Source organism: Anabas testudineus, chromosome 15, assembly GCF_900324465.2.
Source record: "Anabas testudineus chromosome 15, fAnaTes1.2, whole genome shotgun sequence".
Taxonomy (NCBI): Eukaryota; Metazoa; Chordata; class Actinopteri; order Anabantiformes; family Anabantidae; genus Anabas; species Anabas testudineus.
Genome location: NC_046624.1, coordinates 504,147 through 526,213, shown reverse-complemented (window position 1 = coordinate 526,213; position 22,067 = coordinate 504,147). Strand labels below are relative to the sequence as shown.

At 36.5% G+C, this 22,067-nt stretch overlaps 1 protein-coding gene across 5 annotated transcripts in view; it reads left to right on the top strand.

Moving 5' to 3' along the window:
• The window catches only part of col13a1 (collagen, type XIII, alpha 1), a 133,030-nt gene that overhangs the window by 6,284 nt on the left and 104,679 nt on the right, over positions 1 to 22,067 (top strand). For all 5 annotated transcript variants that reach the window (XM_026355804.1, XM_026355803.1, XM_026355807.1 and 2 more), the window contains exon 2: positions 1,344 to 1,413. In XM_026355804.1, the coding sequence (XP_026211589.1) occupies positions 1,344 to 1,413 (70 nt within the window). The remainder of the gene's footprint in view (positions 1 to 1,343; positions 1,414 to 22,067) is intronic.

Genomic DNA, 22,067 nt, shown 5'->3' with positions numbered 1-22,067 from the left:
ACGTCTCTTCTTTGGTCTTCCTCTAGACCTCCTTCCTGGCAGCTCCAACCTCAGCATCTGTTTACCGATACATTCACAATCTCTCCTCTGAAAATGTCCAAACCACCTCAATCTGGCCTCTCTGACTTTTTTTCCAAAACATCTGACATGGTCTGTCCCTCTGATGTACTCACTCTGTAAAAAGGCGGGCTGTGACTGTCTGTGTGTCTCTTACTGCGCTGTCACTCATCAGCAATTACAAGAAGTAAAAAGAAAAGCGTCCTCTTTTCTGTCTCTATACAGTTAAAATCTGTGAACCATTCTGCAAAATCAGCCCAAGGCAAGGGAGAAATCAGATTACTCATCTGCTGTATCTAGATTCTAATTTTCAGTAACCCGGTTGCTTGAGTGCATCTAAACGCACTGAAGGTCTCAGTGCGTTCAAGTGTTTTTTGGTTCATTTAACATCATTTCAAACTCCATTTGAAGCTGGATTTGGGGACAATGATCAGACTTCTTTAATTCTGTGTCCATGCAAAAATGTCCCTTATTGAATTGTGATTACGTCTGTAGCACTCATTCCACACATTGGAATAAAAGGCACACTGAGGTAGCTCAGTATATTGCATCAGTGCTCAAAATAACACTGTCTGACATTCCCTTTAGCACCTGTTGCAGCCCTTTGAATAGCCTGTGTTGACATTCCTCTGGTAGTTACCAGTACTGGTGGAACTGACTGCTATGCAGTTAAGAATCAACTGGATGATGTTTTGTACCAACCTTACACCTATATGCACTTCACAGTGACCAGACTGCTACAGTATATGTAAACATCTTAACTGAATCCATGATTTCTTACAAAAAGGCTTACAAAAAAGTTCATTATTACACGATGATGATTGTCATATTAAAGAATGATGAGTTGTGCTCCTGTATATGTGAAATCATATTGTAATGCCTCCTTTTCACAACCACATCTGGTGTATCAGATAACCTCCCTCCTCTACTCTACTTCTTATTCAGTTGAATTCCTTTATAAGAACCCCCAAACTTTATAAGAAAAGTTTGGGGGTTCACCTCCTTTGGTCATCATACAGAGCTTATTGGATTCACCAGCAGGAGGGGAAGGGGTTGTGTTATACTCTACACTACACAAAACCTGAGGGGGACAGCACTTTCTATCTGTGAAAAGTCCTATAAAATAGCTGAAACCGCAGGAACAGTATGATGGAAAGTCTTTTTGGTTTTGAAACCGTGGATTTTCAAACCTCTGTATACCATGAAACTGAAAACCTGATGTAGATGCAATATAATGTTAAAATGTCAGAGTATAACATTGTTCCTCTGTTCCCTCTGTTGTTCAGAAGCTTGCAGTGCGGCAATCGAAGACACGGGAGGTCAGGGAAGCTCCCCAAAAGTGCATGTGTCCTCCAGGTAAGTTCCTTACATTTCATCCATCCAGATCTCACTTTTTCTTACTTACTGATTTGACTTGACATAGAACCGACATGTGACACTAAATATATATATAGAAATTGTATTTGGCCATTCAATCTCTGAAAGATACAGGTCTGCAACTGTAACTTTGCAGGCATCAGCCTTAGTTTGTTTTGACATAACTATGCTGCATTTGCATTGATATATGAATATTTAGACATGTGAATGGTAGTTTTTGTATTTGATAAAACATGTTGAACTGTTGCTCTATAATGAAAATTAAACATGTCTGTAGAAAGAGCTTGTTGTGGGCAGGGGCAGGTACAGAGACAGAGACATGTGCAGCCTACACTGGGTGCATTTTGCATGCATATGTGGCTGAAAACTACAGTGTATGAATGTAAAAAATTATTTGCGTACATCTGTCGGAGTGACTCACTAGGATGCATTTTGTCACATCATGCAGTGTGTTAACATGCATTTAAGTAACCAGGTTGGAATAAGGTTTCTCAGGCAAGCTGATTTCTTAAATGTCATGTAAATTGAAAACCTGGAAAAAGGGGATTAGAGAAAACTGATTTCCCATGTAAAGTTCTGTCACACAACTCTGATTTCTCTGCTAGCTATATAAGTAACTGGGTTTCTAATCAGTATACAAGGATATATGTGCAGGATTAAGGCTTCAGACACTTGACACTGTACTGCACTGTGTAGAGAGGCTGGATCAAAGGTGAGCGCAACGCATGGAGCAGAATGGCCAAAATCAGGAAGCAGTCTGTGGTTTCTCTGAGTAACCTGGTTACTTAGTTTATGTAAAAACAGTCATGTTCCTCTGCTTGTTCATCTTGACGGCCATTCTAAATGTCTTTCTACGTTGAAGAGCAAGTCTTGATACATTAGACAATCCTTTTCAGAAGTCTTTTTCTAGACCAAGAGACCCACATGGATATACTAAGACAGATGCAAATGGTTTGTCATTTATCGTTGCAGCAAATTTCTACCATTTGCTACTTGTTTTTGTCCAATGCAATATGTAGGTATTTAGCAGTTAACCGTGACATGCCTGTGAGAATGGGGGGAGGTGCCTGTCACAACACATTAGTGCTAATTGGTCTTGTCAATGCTATGTTTTTTACCATGGCAATGTCTGTAGGATGGCCTGTAAACATCTGTTAGGTGACACTTTGCTTGCAGCTATAGAGCATATTGTCTAGTCTCTGCAGGTGTGGAAGCCCTTCAAGAGCAGATGGTCTGGCACTTTTACACCTTTTTGTGACTTTCCCACAACCGTGTCCTTTTATTGGTACATCTGGTATTAAAATGTGGGACAGGGAGATTTTTGTACTGAAAAGTCACTTGTTAGACAAAAAGTACAATTGTGTACATTTTCTGCCTCTCTGGTGGATGTTGTAGTGAATGATATATTTTATTAGTTTCTTAAAATGAGAATTAGGTTTCTTGATTGAGCTGACTATAATTTATTCCTTCCAAATGGGCAAAAAAGCTTAAAATACAAGTAAAACAGCATTTTTGGTGCCTTGATTATGCTGATTTTAATAAGCTATACCTTAATTTCAGATTGGTATTTAACAAATAAACTTACAGAAATTTACTAACAAACCCTGCTAGATGATGAAGATCAGAGCACATTTTATGACCAATTCGTGCAAAACTCCATGTAACCTCAACCACATACTTTTTCTTGCCACTGCCAGCCACAACATTAAAGCAATTTGGTGGTTATAATGTTGTCCTTTTGGAAAAAATCTGAATGCTCATCATTGTCCTTGAATTTTTAAAATTAATAGATGAAATACTAAGGTATTGGATCATTTCTATGCTGTGGTTTTTGTTTTTTATTTCATAAATCTTCACATATAACAGTTTGGCTCTATATGCAGTTGTACAGTTGTCATGTTGTTAGTATTGCTTTCTGAGAAGGCCCTGATTTTAGAAATATGAAATTAATTATAATTTAAACATGTATGAAGGTATGACAGTATGCAATAAATAAAATTTGATACATACAAACAAACATTTTTAACATCCACACATTAAGTTTTTGGGGGGTAGTAAATCTTATTTTCTTTCTAAAAAGAAAATTAATCTTGTCAAGCACGTTTTACATTAGAAAAGTAACCTCACGTTAACAATAATAGTCGTCCCATGGTGCTAAGACAAACAGAGAGCATGGTGAGCCATATGGAGGTGGAAGATCTGAGAAAGCGAGAGGATGTGGCGATGTGGAGAAGATCAGACAGATATGGTAGAACATCCTTACTGCCATACTTCTCATTATTTACAATAAGCATTAACCAATAAGACAAAATTGTGAAGCCTAGATGAAATACAATCTCTGAACAAATACAATTTATTAAAGAAAGTGAATAATTAATAAATATTGAGGTAATGAAGGAAATACTGCATGTAAAATTTAAACACTGCAAGCATGATAGAACTGACCAATGCGCAAGGTAGAATGCTATAGTTTGTATTGCTAATTACTTGACTTTAAATATTTTATATTTTATATTAAATACTTATATATTTGATATATTAATTAAAAATACAAATGCAATGTCCACCAAATGTCTATGACATTCACTTATGTTTTCTGCAAAAATATCATATGTAGCAGTTCAACATCCAATTTGTGACTCGTGATCTTTTGGGATGTGTGTGGTAACTGGGGTTGGTTCCACGCTATCATGAAGACAGTCCTGGCCTTGGCTGAGGTAGACAGCTGTTTCTCTGAGGTCTTGACTCAATGGCAGTCGCTCGATAGTCCAGGACTGGAATTTCCTACAAGTCTACCAGAGCCTCCAATAACTAACTAGACTCCACATTAACTTAAAGACATTAACTGTTATACTGAACTGGCTGCTGTCTAACACATAGTATGTGATCACCCATATACTGGCAGGAAAAAGGTAGTAAAATAAAATTAAAATCAGCTGCGGAAAAATTCTAATTTAAACAGATGATGGATACTCTCTCCCATGGTTCAACAATGACATCTGGCATATTATGAAAAAACGAGATTTTGCTCTCAAAAAGTCTTTGACAACAAAAAATAAAACTGACCACTTGATTCACACTGGGCTCAGAAATCAAGTTATACGTGACCTGAAAAATGCTAAAACTACTTACTATACTAAAATGATTAAAGAAGCAAATGGGAGTAGCTACAAGCTTTGGCAACATATTAGTAGATTAACCAATACTAGTAAGAAAAAGCATCAAACAACTGACTGTATTCAATTTCAGGGAAATTTAATAAATGATAATCAATCAATTGCAAATGTCTTTAATACCTTCTTCATTGAATCAGTTCATGAACTGGCAAATAAGTTTAATAATCAGATACCTTGATAATACTGGCTTGTTTCAAATTAAAGAGGTCTCGCATGAAAAGGTTAAGAAAGTAATGACAAACAAGAGCAACTCCCTGTCAAAGGACATCCACAATCTTAATGTTGCCTTTATCAAAAAACATCTGAGTAACCTATTAAAACCAATTAATAAAATTAAAGTTAAAACCTATTAAATCACTCACCTTGTCAATCTCTCCATACAAACAAACACATTCCCACAGAGCTGGAAAACTGCTGTTATTACACCAATCCACAAGTCAGGCGAATACCTTGCAAGTAACTACAGGCCTATAGCAATCCTTCCTGTAGTATCAAAAGTACTGGAGGAAATGATCGCAGAACAATTAATAGAACATCTGGAGTCAAAACATCTACTCCCTCCTCAGCAATTTGGATTCAGAGAAAAATACTCCACAGAAACAGCTACTTGTTACCTTTTGAATAAGGTGAAAACCTCACTTGACAAAGGTCATGTTGTCGGTGCAGTGTTCCTGGACCTAAAAAAAGCCTTTGGAACTGTGGATCATGCTGCAGAAGTTACAACGATTTCAAATGTAATTTCCAGCTCTATCATGGTTTCGGTCTTACCTGTAGGGAAGGCAGCAATGTGCTAAGGTTGGGGGAGTTAAATCTAATATCTGTCCTAATGACATGGTAGTGCCACAAGGGTCAGTATTATGACCACTACTGTTTACAATATACATTAATGACCTGGCAGACTGTTGTGAGGGTGTCAACTGCCAGCTATATGCTGATTACACAGTTATTTATGTGTCTGCCAAAACCCCCATTCTTGCCTGGTAACGCTTGAGACAGGCCCTACTTAATGTTTCAAAGTGGCTTGAATTATCGCACCTAACTTTAAATGTCCAAAAAACTGTTTCAATGTGTTTTTCCATAACTACAAGACCTTCTCACAGTAACTTTGAGGTACATTTAAACATTGAAAAAAATCACAGAAGTCAGTAAAACAAAATATTTGGGCATTGTTCTTGATAAAAACCTTAAATTTCAAAGTCAAGTGAAAAACATATGTAAGAAAGTCAAAGCCTTTTTATCAGAAGGGAGTTATCTTATCAAGCGGCTCTGTCCTATATACATGTAATGATTTTTTCACATCTTTCATATTGCATCACAACATGGTGTCAAGTCTCTCTTTCTAATCTAAAGACAGTTTTCTCACTGTACAATCAATCCATTAAAGTATTAGATAAGAAACCTATGAGGTGGCATCACTGTGAAATAATAAAGAAGCACAAGCTTTTTAACTTTGAAAACTTTGTTAATTTTAGTATATTGAAGCTGGTTTTTAAATGTGTGAACAATCATGTGTCAAAACTGTTCTCAGCTCTTATTGTCAGACATCAGAGCTCACTTAGACTATCCCCTCGAGCCTCAGTCAGTGGGGACTGTATAGTCCCTAAGTTTCATCTTTTGGACAATCCCGTCTCTCCTTTGGAGGACCTAAACTGTGGAACTCTCTCCCCACTAACTCTCCACTAAATTGCGGACCGATATTAACATCCTTAATAGAGAATTAAAACAGTGGTTGAAGTTGGGACAGACTTGTTCATTACGTATCACATATCAACAAGCAAGCACTGGCAACTTAAACACAATATCTTATAACAGAGGGCTGTTATAAGATATTGTGTTTAAGTTGCCAGTGCTTGCAATCATCACTGCTGATCACACTGATCAATGTGATACTGAAGCCGGCCATTGTGTCCACACCCACAAAATTAATAAGCCCAGTCCAATAAATAGGAGTTACAATATCCTATATTTTTAAATGGAGTGTGTATTGCACACTTTGTTGAAAAAAACATTTTAAGACATTATTTCAAAATGTAGATTTTTTTCATGTTTAATGTTTGTTTTTTATGTTACATCAGAAGTTTATGATAATATTTATCAAGGATTTGTGGTATCAAATATACTAATATAATAATGAATACTTTATGATCCCCTTGTGGAAATTGGGGGGACAGCTGGCTAGACGGATTCAGCGCTACACTACGGGGTTTCGGTGTCTTGTCCCAGCCCCCTCAGCAAGTAGCCAGGAGGGAACCGGGAATTGAAACACTCACCCTGGGGTTCGTCGGTGGACTGCGATTTACCCCTGAGCTATGCGCCCAAATATGATACAATTGGCCTTATAGGGTTAATTAAGGGTTACTTGATTAAAGGAGCATATAAAATAAGGCATTGCCAATGCATTATCAGCAGTATAGTGTGTCGTCTGTGTAGATTGATAATAGGATGATACATTACTATTTAAAAGTTTTGAATTTTATTTTTTTCTTTACTTTTTATGCTATTTGTTGTTCATTAGAAAACATTAAATTGATCCAAAATACAGTGTAGATATTGGTAATATTGTAAATTACTATCACAGAGTAAATAATCTAGAAATGAGTAAACATTTCAGATTACAGATAGTCTACATAGGCGTACAGAATGTGTGTGTACTGTCTGTCAGGCAAAGGAGAGGCAGAGCTAGTCAGCTAGTTAAACCAGTCTAATCTGATAGTTATGATTATGTTTTTCATATAATTTTTACTGCTGTGGAATCTGATTATTTCACTTGGAGGATCAGTTTTACCTTACCTTACCTTACTTTAGTACATGTATAATGCCAGCATTCCCTTGATGATAGTGGTCTTTCAGCTTTAAAGGTCCCATACGCATTTCTCTCTGCTGTTTTAATGTTTGGGATCTTTAAATACATATTATATTTTTCTATATTTTTCACAGTCAGGAATTAATTAGAACAATTGTTTTAGTGCACTTTCAATTTAAGTAAAGTTCATACAAATTACCAGTTGCAAATAAAGAGTCTAAAATTACCACTGTGTTAAATTATGGTGAATGAATGCACAAGATATAGCATATGAAAGACATCATTTATATAACCAATATGAAAAGAGAGTAGATTAACTTCACCTGGATAGCTTCATCATTTGAGACATTTGTTGACTCTTTACATCAGGGGTCACTAACAGGCAGACCGCGGTCCGGATCCGGACCCAAAAGGTGTCCCATTTGGACCCGGAGCTACAGATCAAACCAAACGTTTTGATTCCAAATCTAGCAGGGCACCTTAATTTTAACCTGCGCAGCTATTGCAATCTTTATGGTAGTTATTTTATTTGACGCGAGAACGCATTGGCCAATTGAATGCAAGTTAACAGGGAGGAGAGATACAGACGACAGCGGGAGAAATACAGACGACAGAGAGGAGAGATACAGACGACAGAGAGGAGAGATACAGACGACAGAGAGGAGAGATACAGACGACAGAGAGGAGAGAGATACAGACGACAGAGAGGAGAGAGGGAGAGAGACAGACGACAGAGAGGAGAGAGGGAGAGATACAGACGACAGAGAGGAGAGAGAGACAGACGACAGAGAGGAGAGAGATACAGACGACAGAGAGGAGAGAGATACAGACGACAGAGAGGAGAGAGGGAGAGAGACAGACGACAGAGAGGAGAGAGGGAGAGATACAGACGACAGAGAGGAGAGAGATACAGACGACAGAGAGGAGAAAGTTGAAAGTTGAAAGGACGGTGAGACAGTGAAAAAAGAAGAGATAAATATAAAAATGTCCAAAAAGAGAAAAGTGGACAGTGAAAATAGAGTTTTTAATCCAGAATGAACAGATTCCTTTCTGTTAATATTACCACTGGGAGCACTAAACCAGTGTGTCTGATATGTTCAGAAACTGTGGCTCTTATTAAAAGTACTAATGTCAAACGGCATTATGAGACAAAACACAAAGGTTTTGAACACACATACCCAATCAAATCTGAAGTGTGATCACAGAAAGTTTCTATTCTCAGAGCCCAGTATGACCAGTCCACCAGGGTCTTGAGCCACATGCTCAGTTCGATGTTACATAACAATAAATTTGTCAAAAGGTTTTTGAATTGTACTGAATAATTTGACAGTCAAGTATTGATTACATGCAGGCTACTTGATAATATATCACAGTAAATAGTTAGACATTATAATCTTCTGGACCTTTGCTTCCAAAAATATTGTGTAACCGGACCTCTTTATATTTTTCTTGAATACCCCTGCTTTATAATATTTTCTGCTGCCACAACTTTGTTTTCAATCATCCTTCGTATGGTAGACATTATCCTACAGTAGATTCCAGCTGGCTAGCCAAAAGCACTGTAAAGCTAGCTACAAAATGCACTGATCTATATGCAACAAAGCACAATCACAGACACACATTACAGGGAATGGTGAAAGTGAAGGGTTGACTGATTCAAAGTTGCAGAGCTAATGGTCCTTGGATAGAAAAGTCACAATGTTTGTTTGTAATTATTAAAAATAACAATCAATAATTAAAAAATAATAATAATTGTAGCAAACCAGAGGTTTGTTTCTAAAGTCTCTATTGTCTGTGTTTCACTATTCTGGAGTGAAATCAAGCCATTGTTATCTTTTAGGACAAAGGGCACTGTGTGCATGTATTTTGTATATTTTCAGTGGACATTGTTTTATGTGAGTTAATAACATGAGCATGTGTTTATCAAGCAATAACACTATTGTTTGTTTAAACTAACCAGATGAGTTGGTACAAATGCCAATGTTTGCGTTCCCACAGGCAGCTCACCCTGTTACAAACAAGGTTTTTTAAGGAGGACCCAAAATTAGTTTATTGAAAAAGGATAATATCGGGATTGTATAGGAACCGGGAACGAACAACAGGGGACCAAAGGCTCCTGGAAGGAATCAAAGACAAAATGTAACAAAAGGAGATGTCTCGAATGGAACAGGCACTAAACATACAAAGTAAAAACTAAACTAGAAATGTGATGGAGTATAAATAACCAACTAAAAGACAAACCGAAAAAGTGACAACACTACCTAAATGGGCAGGCAAAAACAATTACAAGAGGACGCACAGGGTCCAGGTTCAAACAAGGTCCAACAAACATGAGGCAAAGTCCAGGTCAAAACAAGGTCAAAAAAATTAGAAATATGAAACAATTTAAGGCAAAACTAACAAGTGAACAGCTGGAGAACAGTACGAACACTGACTAGCTGGTGCAGAGTACAGGATGAGGGAGTGTTTATACAGGAAGGAGGGTGCAAAGGTGGAATGGATGTAATCAAGGTGAGTGGACAGAGAAAGACACAGGTGGAGCTAATCATGTTGACAGAGCGGCATGAGAGACACAGACAGAGGGCACAGGAAATGAACCAAATAAAGGCATGGCAGGAAGTGGTTGGGAAACAGAGAGACAGGAGTGTGGCCAGGTGAGTATGTGTGAGAGACAGACAGATATGGCCAGGACAGGATTGTAACACACCCGGGTAAAGTCCAGAGATGTCAGGGAATGTGTTAAAGCTGTATACACTGGACATCAAAAATAGAGTTTATGAACAATTTATGAACATAAATAATGTCATATTCATTGTTCAACATTTAAAGGATTTTTGCTGAGGATAAACCATGCTACTAAGACAGTTTTTTACTAAATTACCAAAGCACTTCAAGAAAAAATCTTTATTTTGCAAAACTAGGTTTGAGAGAAAATCTGCAAATTCACACATAAATTCAGAGTAGGGCCATGGGGGTCTGTAAATGATAATTAGCGGGATTGGCTGAGCAGACTTAATATCTGTATCTATACTTACTTACTATAGAGAACTTCAAAAGCTTTAAATGTTTTTGTATAATTGTCAGATTTTAATTGTAAATAACTGTGACGCCGCCTCTCAAAAAAAGGAAGTGATGTATTGCTGCTCCTCCTATGGCAAGTGTAAAGTGTCTACCACAGGAGGAACAACACAGGCTTCTTCATATTGCCTTCACAGGAATGGACAGTTTGACTAGTTGGGATCACTATGACTTTGACCATTGAACTTTGGCCACCAAAATATAGTCAGTCCTTTACTCCAAATCCAAATGGACATTTGTGCCAAATTGAAATAATTCCCTCTGATTAACAAGAATTGGGGATGGACGAACTGACGGAAAACATAATCTCTCTGGCCCTGGATATCACCAGCGCAGAGGCATATTAAACTAAAAACCTGTTTTATGGCTGTTCTTCGCCTACATATACAGAATATATGCTTAGTACCACATCTTATCTGGGTTTGTACCCCAAGATCGATATTACTACTGGCGATTTACTCCCTCCACTTACACAGAGAAGGATGTAACATGACACAGTTGTGAAGGTGGATTAATTCTGAGTGAAAATGGAAGATAGGGTGTTCCACAAGAAGGAGACAAAGAAAGGAGAGTTAAGACTACTGCCTCTTGAAGAGAAAGTGGGCTTTCACAATTTCCTTGTCCTTACAGTCAACTTCACTTTTGTATTCTCCTAAAATTATGTAACTGCAAACCTTAATATCACACCCCCACCATGAATGTGTGAAAAGGATGAATCCGGTTTGATGTGCAATAAAATTAAAGAGACTTTTATTGGAACATATTTTAGCTTTAACCAGTGGTTCACTGCCCATTTTTAAGTTGTTAGTGTAGCTTCAGTCTAAAAGTATTAGAACATAGATAGATAGATAGATAGATAGATAGATAGATAGATAGATAGATGTGTTTTTAATCTAGTGTAAATATTATTTTTGATGTAGCTGTAAAGAAATCCTACAATGACCTTGTAAAAAGAGGTTTCCTGTAATCTGTTCAGCTGACCGAGGGAGCAGCAGGGTTATGAAGCTGGTTATTTAAGGAGTACCCAAGTTCACCTTGACATCTGTGCTGACAGGAAGAGAACACAGCTGATCCCCTTTCTTCACTCATGATAAGTTTACAGTGCAGCTGCCCCTGTGTGGCCGTACTTAGAGGAATGTGACAGCCAGAGACAGGGAGAGGGAAAAGACAGGCTAAAGAATTTATAAAGACCAAAGAACATGAAAAGATAAAGGCATTAAGTGTTCTATGAGTTTGAGCTGCATGTAAATATATATCCAGACTACACAAAATCTTCTATATGCTAACACACGGCTGCAGAAAGCATAAATTATCCTCAAGACTATTGCATGCAGGAGAAAAAAAAGGAAATGGAAATAGAAATAGAAATGGTCTACTACTCGTCATAACTGGTAATTTATTGGCATTTTTTCCCAAACACAGGGTGGCAGGAAATTAGTTTGTTACAAGGAGGACAGAACATTTAGTTATGCCAATTTATCATGTTGAATTAGTTGTTCCCCAATGGTACATCACTTTAAATTTATGACGTGAAATAAAATTGCAATTCAGTCAGATGATTAGACTAGATTTTTTTATTTATATAGCACTATTTATCAATGAAACTGTGCCTCCACACTTGTTTAAAAATATATTTGCAAGCCCAATAACATGACCATTCAGTTTGGTTACCATTCCATTTTACAGACTCATACATGCAGTGAACTCCTAAAGGTGCAGAGTAGTGCATGTTCAACCACTTGATCTCCCCTCTCCTTTTTTTACAGCTTGAACACAGCAAACATACACAGCTTCATTGAGTTCTATACTTGTTTACACATTGGAATGTGTCCACAGGCAATTCAGTCATTCATTCAAAAGTAGCACTTTTTTTTTTTATGTATTAAGGCCCTTGTCTTTTGCATGTTGGCTTGCTCAAATGGGATTGTTGAGTTTTCTATATCAGTTTTTGTTTATTTGTACCCTGTAAGGTCCTAAACCTTACACCGTAAAGTGCCTTGTAAAGTTGTAATAAATCTGAATTATGAATTGTAGTTAATTTCAGTCACATTTTAGTCATTAATTTTCTCTTTGATTTAGTCAAGATGTAGTCAGTCAAACCCTTGCTTATTTTTTAGTCAGTCAGTTTTCATAATGCCTTTGTAAAGCTTTAATAATTTACAGTAGGTAAATGAATTATTCTTAAATTACAAATTTGGCCAGTAGGAGGGTGAAATAAACATAAGAATGAAACCAAAATAAAAATAAGACAGTTCTTTTGCTTCACTATTGCAATTTTAGCATGTCTAATTATCACTTTGTTGCCTGAGAATGTGCTGACTAGATTTGCAGACAGATGATGAGTGCAAAATAGTTTTTTGTGTCTTTGTGTCACTTTTTACCAAAGAAGACTGTGCAAGACAACAAAATACAAAACAACAATACTGACCAAACCAAATTCTTCACTGAGTTTCTTTACCATCAGGTGTGGCTGGATATTGTTAAATGCTGATCAAAAATCCATCTTGGTATTATTCTTTATTCACATTTAACATTTCAAGATCATTACAACATCATCAGAGTATGCACACAATTTAAAAGAAACATCACATCCAGGGAAAGAAACACTTCAAAGATCATTCCTCAGCTTATAGAGCAGAGGTTCAATGGCCAAAGTGTAGAGCACACCAGCCAGCGAGCATCCCTGTCTGACCCCCCTCTGGACACTAAATGGAGCACTTGGGCCTCTGTTTATTTTAACAGCACTCGCAATGTCACAGTACAAAAACTGAATTTTGACTTAGAAGCATGGGCTGAAATCAAAGGCAGTGAAAGTCCACCATAAGCACTGGTGTAATCAAAAGTCTTCTCCTAAACTACTACTGAAAACAGACCCGTATCTACTGCCAATGAACTAGAGACCTTTAGACTACAACATCTCAAATTAAAGTGATATTATCACAAAAAAAAAAAAATGCTACTTCAAAGAGCATTGAAATAAGATGTGATTTTTATAAAAATCTTGAAATTAGCAAGGAAATCAAATTTTCTAATTCAAGTAATATGTTATAAGTATTTGGAACTGCTGGGCTTCAGGTTAAGACAGCAATGATCAAGATGAGTACTTTTAAATTAAATGTTACTTTTTCTTTACATGTCAACATCTTAGTTGAAGATGCATTTAATTGATTCTATTGTATTTAAGTTTTACAATAGTAAGTCTGTTCTAGATTTAAGACAATCTTGCTCTTGAGCTAAGATTAGAAAGTGTTATTTAAGCATTTCTAAGATAAAATATGCCTTTCCACTTAGCTGAAATACTCATATTCAGCATTCATTGCTAATATTTTAACATGTATAATAGTTGATTGTAAGCTGTACAATGGTGATAATCCACAACTGTATAATATATTTTATTGCAAAGTTCAACTTTACAGTGAATTACCAGCATCTATGGATGCCAGAATTTCATGGTAAAAAGATTTTACAGTCAACTCCTCATTTAAAATTAGACCTTGATAAAACAGCATGTGCATGTACAGTATTCCACTTGCCCACATTGATCTAGAGTAATTTTCTGAGTCCAGCCAAGAGTGAGGCTGGTACAGTCTCTCATGGACATAATGTTCCATAAACTGGAACCTAAAGTTCTATGAAACAGGAAACAGCAATTTTGATTGTTTAATCAAAAATCAGAAAGCAAAACAGAAACCAGAAACAAAGAATATGCAGTGATTTTTTTCGATTAGCCTTACTGACAAGTGGTTTTCTTAAGGCTACACAGCTGTTTAGTCCCAATCCTTTGAGTTCCCTTTGTGCATATGGAAATGCTCTTACTTTCACTATTAAACATAGCTGTGAGTTCTACTGTTTTTCTAAAATTTGATTTCACCAAACGTTAAGTGACTGCTGATCACGATCAATCAAGATTTTCATTTCATTTTTTTTCTCTCTGCCTTTCCTGAAGATAATGGTTTCCCACTAGTTCTTAACCCAATTTTAGTAGTTATAGCAATCTCTATACATATTTTCTTCGCTTGATTCATGTAATAATTAGTCCCTTCTAAAACAGCTTTGTCTATGACTCCACCAAGGCCCACATCAGCATCCCCAGTGACAGACCTGCCATCAGTCTGCTCATGAGATAACCTTTCTGGCCAGGATTGGATTAAATGTCTCTCCATGCCACAAGAAATCATTTCATGGTTTCTGAAGTAGCAAAAACCATGTACCGGTAACTGAATTCATCTGCTTTAAAATTAAAAGACAGATTCAGATCAGATGTGTTCTCTAATGTTATATGTTTAAGCAAAGACTAAAGAGAGACTTACAGCCCAGATAAACAATTTTTATCTGCAACACTAACTGTCCAAACCTGGAAAGCTCTTTAGTCAATGCTTAATTTTTAATGAACTGGTGGGCATTACAAATTATTATCTTTTTGGCTGGACTAATCAGTGGGAGAACTAGAGTGAAAGTGTCTTTATGATAACACCTAATTTGACCACTTCACTGGCCTTAGTCGTACTATCCAGGAAGATAACAATAGAACCATTCATGCAGGAAACAGACTTCACACTGCCATAACCCACCACCCTTCTAACCACCAAACTGGCTTCCTCCAGCTGGCACTAGTTTAACTACATGCTCGCTTGTCAGCTACTCAAAGTCTGTACCAGCAGCTAAGATTCCTGATCGTGCTCGTAGCCACGCTACCACACTAAAGTCAACCAGCAAAAACTGTCAACCCACCAAAGCAACCCCAACTGAAGAAAAGTAAAAGAACAAAAAACTATTAAAAAGGGTGTGTGTGTGTGTGTGTGTGTGTGAGTGTGTGTGTGTGTGTGTGTGTGTGTGTGTGTGTGTGTGTGTGTGTGTGTGTGTGTGAGAGAGAGAGAGAGAGACAGTTCTCCATGTTTCGTATTTAGTTTCAGTGCTTTGCCCCAGGCATCTTGTGTGTACTAGAGTAATTTAGTGAGCACACAGGGCAGTGAGCACCAACCTATGTTAAGAGACTGGCTGCCTGCCAACAAGCACGTTTAAGAAAGAAAAGAAAGAAAGATTTTGAAAACATGTTGAGATTTAGATTTGGTTATCTTCAGCTGGCTGTTGAAGGGAAGAGGGAATGACAATTTAAATAGCTGTAGCCAAAACTGTTACTGTTAACTGTTAAGCATCAACTTCAACTTTCACGTGCCTTTAATTTGTTGTTAAAGGCATGTGAAAGACTGGGCTGAGGGGAACACGCACATTGTGTATGAGTATATACATCTTTTGTAATGATTGACAGAGATGAGCAATGAAATAAACACTTATATAGTGTATTTAGATTGTTTCACTTTTTTTCCTTGTGTTATAGATGCATTTTCTTATTATATCATAGCAATAACAAAGTGAATACATGGTTACACATTTTTGACACTAACATTTTTTATTTACAAATTATCAGACACTTATTTCACTCCTCAGTAGAAGGAGCTGTATGTGAGAACACAAATGTCAGAGTTAGTCGCCACAGACAATAAACAGACATTACCCTACCAACTCTCTAAAGTTGAGTAATACAGCAGGTAATTTGTCAGAGAATTAGGAGTGAGTGGGTATTTTCTTTCGTTCTATCTGCTCAGCACAACACTAGAAACAATAGGAAGTATTTACTATGCTTCTGCTAAAGCACCATTCAAAAAAAAGTGCACAGAACTAGGTTTTTATTTGAAACTAGTAGTGTAAAAACAGCCAAGTAAAATCAGCCTGTGTTATTATTATTTTTTGCATAGTAGTATTTGCCTAACTTTAAAGATCCGCTTGAAAAGGGCAGAGGATGAAAAAACATTTGTATGCCGATTTTTAAAAAACAAACCCATGGCACTATTGTATAGTTATAGGTATTACTGGTTTATCCTTCAGTTCTGTTTTTAGCGTGATTTGTTTAATTTTTATGAATCATATATTTCGGATACTAGTACAATCAGCCGTGTCTATTTTGTAATCTATTATTCTCTATTTTGTATGCCACCTGCTACACAGAAGCAATCTTTTTAGAATGAAATCTAATGTGAACCCAAAGATTCATTTCAGTAGCTCAAAAATGTGCAATGCTTCCTTGTAGGAGCTAATTCTTTGCTTCTTGCCTTGTAAAAACATTAGTCTGCCAAGACTCTGAGGTGAATTGAAGAATGCAGGGGCTCTATTGGTTTCCCAGACTCACTCATTCCTTCACTAGTCAGTGGGAAGCTAAAAGCCCTAAGCAGTGGAAACAGGGATGACTGGAGCATGCTATTGTGGAGAAATAAAAAGCAACAAATCTGTACTGAAGTAATTTGTTATGTGACACCCCAATAACTGCGCAGATTTGATCCAAGAATGCCTGGCAGTGGAAAGTTCAGCCAGGCGGTTAAACAGTAAATGGTGTTATTTATCCATAAGTCAAAAGACTGAAGGAATACCTGTGTTTTCCTGGTTGCAAACACCAATGGAACCTACCAAAAAAGTTATTTCTTCTGTCGAGCTCTGGCAACACACATCACAGGGGATTGAGGCAGTCAGGTTAAGCTTTTCTCCAGATCTGATGCTAACCTCTCGTAAACTTCAACAGCCACTTCTCAATTGCAGTTGCTGTAAATCTGTAAGCAGTTTAGGACTGTGCAACACATCAGTCAAGCTCATCAGGAGCTGTGAACCAACTAAAGCCTTTCCCAGAAAAATGCCTTAATACCTTCAGAAGACAAACATAATGCCCACCAGGCTGTTTAGATTTTACTTTAAAATCATATTAACTTATCAGTGATATGCTGATGTTAATAATAACAAGAAAGACTGTCTTGCACGCAAGTATTTTAGGCTAAAGTTTGTATCTGTAAGGCTGTGATATTCTGCGTGTTGTTGAAGCTTTTTATTAATATGAATCGAAAGATGGACATTAAGTTGCTAAAGCATTGTAAACTAAAAATACATTCAGAAGAATCAATTCACTTTTCCTATTCTACACCACAGTGTTTCTAAATATTTAGTCAAATTTGTCTCATATTGTGTTTATCACAAGCATTCATAGTGGGCTCCTAACACACATTGCATATTTAGAACAACTTTAGATGTATTATTTCAGCCTGACATTTGAAACATTAATGCTATTCAATGTTTCTTTGAAGAAAATCTGTATTTTGTCAGAGTAAATAATTCAAACTCAAGCAAAGTTGTGTGTTATCTTGTACATTGTATTGATTAAGATCGCAGATTCGGTTACCTGCAAGCAAAAAGGCAATTAGAGGGAAAACCTGGAGCCTCTTATTTATTACTATTATACTTTGATTAGTGATTATCATAATTATGCAACAAGAGGTAGTTTGACGAACATTGTCCCTTTTAGATTTAAATTACTTGGGTTTTAAAAACTAGTATTATACACAGCAGCAGTTCTAAAGCAACTGTTGTTGAATAATTAGGTTGTAATTATGTACTTTGTGGTATAGTTTGTGGGTTCTTGACCTGTCTTGCTTGACTTAACATCTGCCATCTTTATAAAAAGGGATAAAATAAAGCCTTTAGCTTTATTGTGTCTTTATCCTTTTGTGTTTTTAATTACATTTTCTGGTTTAGCAAGATTTTGTATGTACTTTCTTTGTTATCAAATGAATCTACTACTATGCCATGCAACTTGGTAGTAGTTAACTGCTTTGACTTAAGGTAAAGTTAAAAACACCAGGTTTATTCTTCATTTAAGTATTACTACTATTATTAAAACACACAACCCATTGCTGGCTCACCCCAAGGCTGCCTGTCTGTGTTTGTGTGTAAAGGCACATAACACCAGGCATCTGTGCCTGATGACTTACTCAGCTGTGAAATGAGACTGCTATGTGCTCATAGAGTGGGTTGGAGGTCTGTGATGCCCTGCAGGAGGGGGAAAAGGACAGTTGCTCTGCTCGTCTAGTGATCAACCAACTGTTTGATGTTTCTAAAATAAACAGGCTTGTATTAAAGGAAGAGATAATGACATGTCCACTGAATCTTTTTTCCCCCATTTCACCAGACAGATTACAAAGTTCACACTTTGTAATGGCATGAAAATAAATGTCTGACAGAAATGTGAAAAGTGAAAATAAAGTGATTCTCTTGAAAAGTTGCTTCAAATTCATATAATTTTTTTTTTTTTTTATCAAATACTATGTTTTGGCTTTGTTAGTCCTTTAATAGATGAGAATTCCAGAGACCATGGAAAGATGGGAAGGAGTGTAGGATTTTAGGAGCATCTGAAAAGTTACATGCTGCAAAGTAATTGTAAAACCAATATGATATTTATTCGTACATTAGTGGAAGTGGCTTTATTTTTAAGAAAGTGAGCCTTGTCTTGGTCTTGATCCAGAAAACTTTTAGTAAACCAACCATTTTGCCTGTCTGATCTCAAGGTAACTTGTGAACTGTAACGAACAGATGAACGGGACAAACGAGTACAAACAAAAAAGGGTTTATTAATAATAATAATAATAATAATAATAATAATAATAATAATAATAATAATAATAAGTATTGTTTTTATAGTATTATATAGTATTATTATCAAAGATAATAATGATAATAATAGCAAAGTGACAACCAAAAGAGACCCCATAAACGGTGATGAACAACCGAAAACGCTGCAGTAACGAAGGCAAAAAAACTAACTAAACAAACAGACTGAACATACAAAGTACCAAACAAAAATCACTGCTGAAGGATACGAAAAACGACAAACTACGCACAACAGACAAACTAGACGTACAAAGTAACAACAGAAGGGCACTGCAATGGCAGGAAAAAATACTGACTCACAAACGAAAACGAGGTCCAACAAACAGAAGTGCAGTCCGGGGTGAAACAAATGGGGAGTCCAGAGTACTCCAAAATGACAAAGACCAACTGGCAAACAGACAAACAAGTGGAGTAGATTCATGAGTGAGACAACAAACCAGCAATCACTGGAAGACTGAGGGAAGCTTATAAAGGGGTGGAGGTAAACAGGTGAAATGAATCAGTAATCAATGAGTCCAACAAGTGGAGGAAGAGGAAGTCCAAGTATGGGTGGGGCTGAAGAGCAGGTGAAACACGAAAGGGAAACAAAACAAAACCAATCAAGGAGCAAAAGGTAACTGTAACAGTGAACTACCTTTGACGTCCAGAACACTACATTTTGTTAAAATGGTGTAAGACCTTATTTAGACACTTAGCCTATTTGAATAAACAGTGCACTGCATTGGTAAAGGTCTTTTGTTTTATGTCAACAAATAAGATCAGGAAACATCAGCTGGCGGGATGGACACAGGGTTTTGCTGTCTTAAACGCTATCATTTATTATTGGTCATGGGGATTATGATCATTCTTGACCTTGGCGATTTTTGTTGTCATTTAGTGCTATATGACTGAATTGACTTGATCAAAAGTAGAAATATGATCTTCATCAGTGGTGAAAGAAATACTCTGATCATTGAATTAAGTTGAAGTAGCAATACCATAATATAGAAATTCTCTGTTTCAAGGAAAAGTCCTGCATTCAAAATGTTACCCAAGAATTAGCTCAAAAAATACTTTAAGTACTGAAAGTGAAAGTGCTTATGAGGAATGAATATAATATTATTGGTTTTTAATGCAGATTCTTTTAATAGCTAATATGTTCTATAATGGATCTTATGCTGTTTTGATTATATGTTTTGGATGTTAGTATTATATATACCTGGCAAGGCAACACAGGACCTTCACAGATGACGAAATGTTGCACTGTAGAAAAGGTTCAATCAGATTCAACTTTGTAAAACTGTGTAAATGGTTCTCCTTATTCAAAATAAGGAGTATGAAAATACAACAAAAGTTTCCTCTCCCATGATATTCTCCAAGCTGGCAAACAAAGCCTTTTGTCAGGGGTTGGGCTCAGGAATGGGTGGCTCTGCGTCCTTAGAGAGCAAAACCCAAAGATGCAGCCCTGTGCTCTTAGTACACGTTGCTCAGCAAGCATTCTAATATTAATTGCAGTGCAGTGCAGTGCAAGCATAAGGAACTGTACTGGAGGTAGGTACGCCAGTTTCCCATATAGAAGGATGCAATCTTACCACTACACTATCTAGCTGCTCTGCTACATTTTAAACCCAAGTATCATATGTATCAAATATACCAAAGTTTGAGTGAATGAAAGTATTGCAACATATGTTTCTAAAGTAAATAAAACTTAATTTTTTGATTGCAAATTTGTTTGCAATAACTGCACCAGGCCTGTGTCGTACTGATAAGCAGATTGTTGTTTTCAAACATTTATGGCAGCCCTGTTCAGTAGTTGTTTGTTATGGGGACTTCAGTCTTCTCTTCAGCAAAGTGAAATGCATGTTCACTAAAGTTAAGGTCTGGTCATTGTTCAGTCTAAATCTATCCACTTTTTGTCTCTCAAGTCTTTTGTTGAGTTTGCAGTGTTGAACAGTTTGCCAAATTAGTTTTTAAAAATATTTCTGTACACCTCTGAATTTATTCTACTGGTACCATAATGAGTTATATCATAATTAAAATGAGCCTGTTCCAAATGTGGGAGTAGTGGAACTATTTCAAGTTAACAGTGAAACAGACTACAAGAAAATGCAGTTAGACCACTTAGCCCATCTGCTTCTGACCAAAATAATTTCAGGGAATGGCATGAAAATGCAAAGAACAGCTCAGGGGAACTGTTTTTTTTTTTTTTTTCAGCAAATATCCAGATTTTCAGCTTTTTAATGACATGTGGTTCCAACATTTATACTTTTTGTAATATTTAGCTTAAATCAGCACTTTTTTATAAGAGGAGTGAAGGGAGAGCATATTCAAATCCTGTTCAACTTTGCTCTATTAACTTAAGTATAGATAACTTTAAGATACAGACACAAACAACAACACATTTTAAACGGGACTCAAGACATTAAACTAATTGTACACTATGAGTGTTTTTTATCATTTGATATTTGGCAATTTTAGTTTTATGCTACTTATATGACTGAATTGACTAGATCATGAGGTAAAAAGTACAGTAGAAATATGGTCTTCATCAGTGGTGAAAGAACGTTTTTTTGTACAGTTTTGATCCTTCTCCATTAAGGTGTATTGCTGAATGTTGAGGATACATCAGCATTCCTTTGTGGCTGTATAACATCACCTCTCTAACTTCTGCCCCCTTTTTCCAACTTTTCTCTTCGTTTTCTTCTCTCTCAGCTTTCGGTCAAGTTTCACAAACAAATTATGTATTACAAATGTAGAGAAATTTGTCTTCTTTCAAGAAATGCTCCTTCTTTTTTATAATACTTTTCTAATAGTGTGGCCCAACAGACAGTCCTATAAATCTCTCACCCACTCCCATTATTGAGGTATACAAAGTTTTCTGTCCAAATCATATTTTCAAGCTGTTTTCCAATGGAAATACATTTATTGATTTATCAAGCTTGAAAGCAATTTGCGGTGACTGAGATTGTGTCAGAATTTATTACCTTTGTAGGACAGGTGCAATCTGCTCGTGCACAGATGCCATTTATTTGAAAAAGTACTAAGGAAGAGAAAGAATGCTTTCTTATTTAATCTTAGTATGAGTAAAGGGACACTTCAGAACATAATAG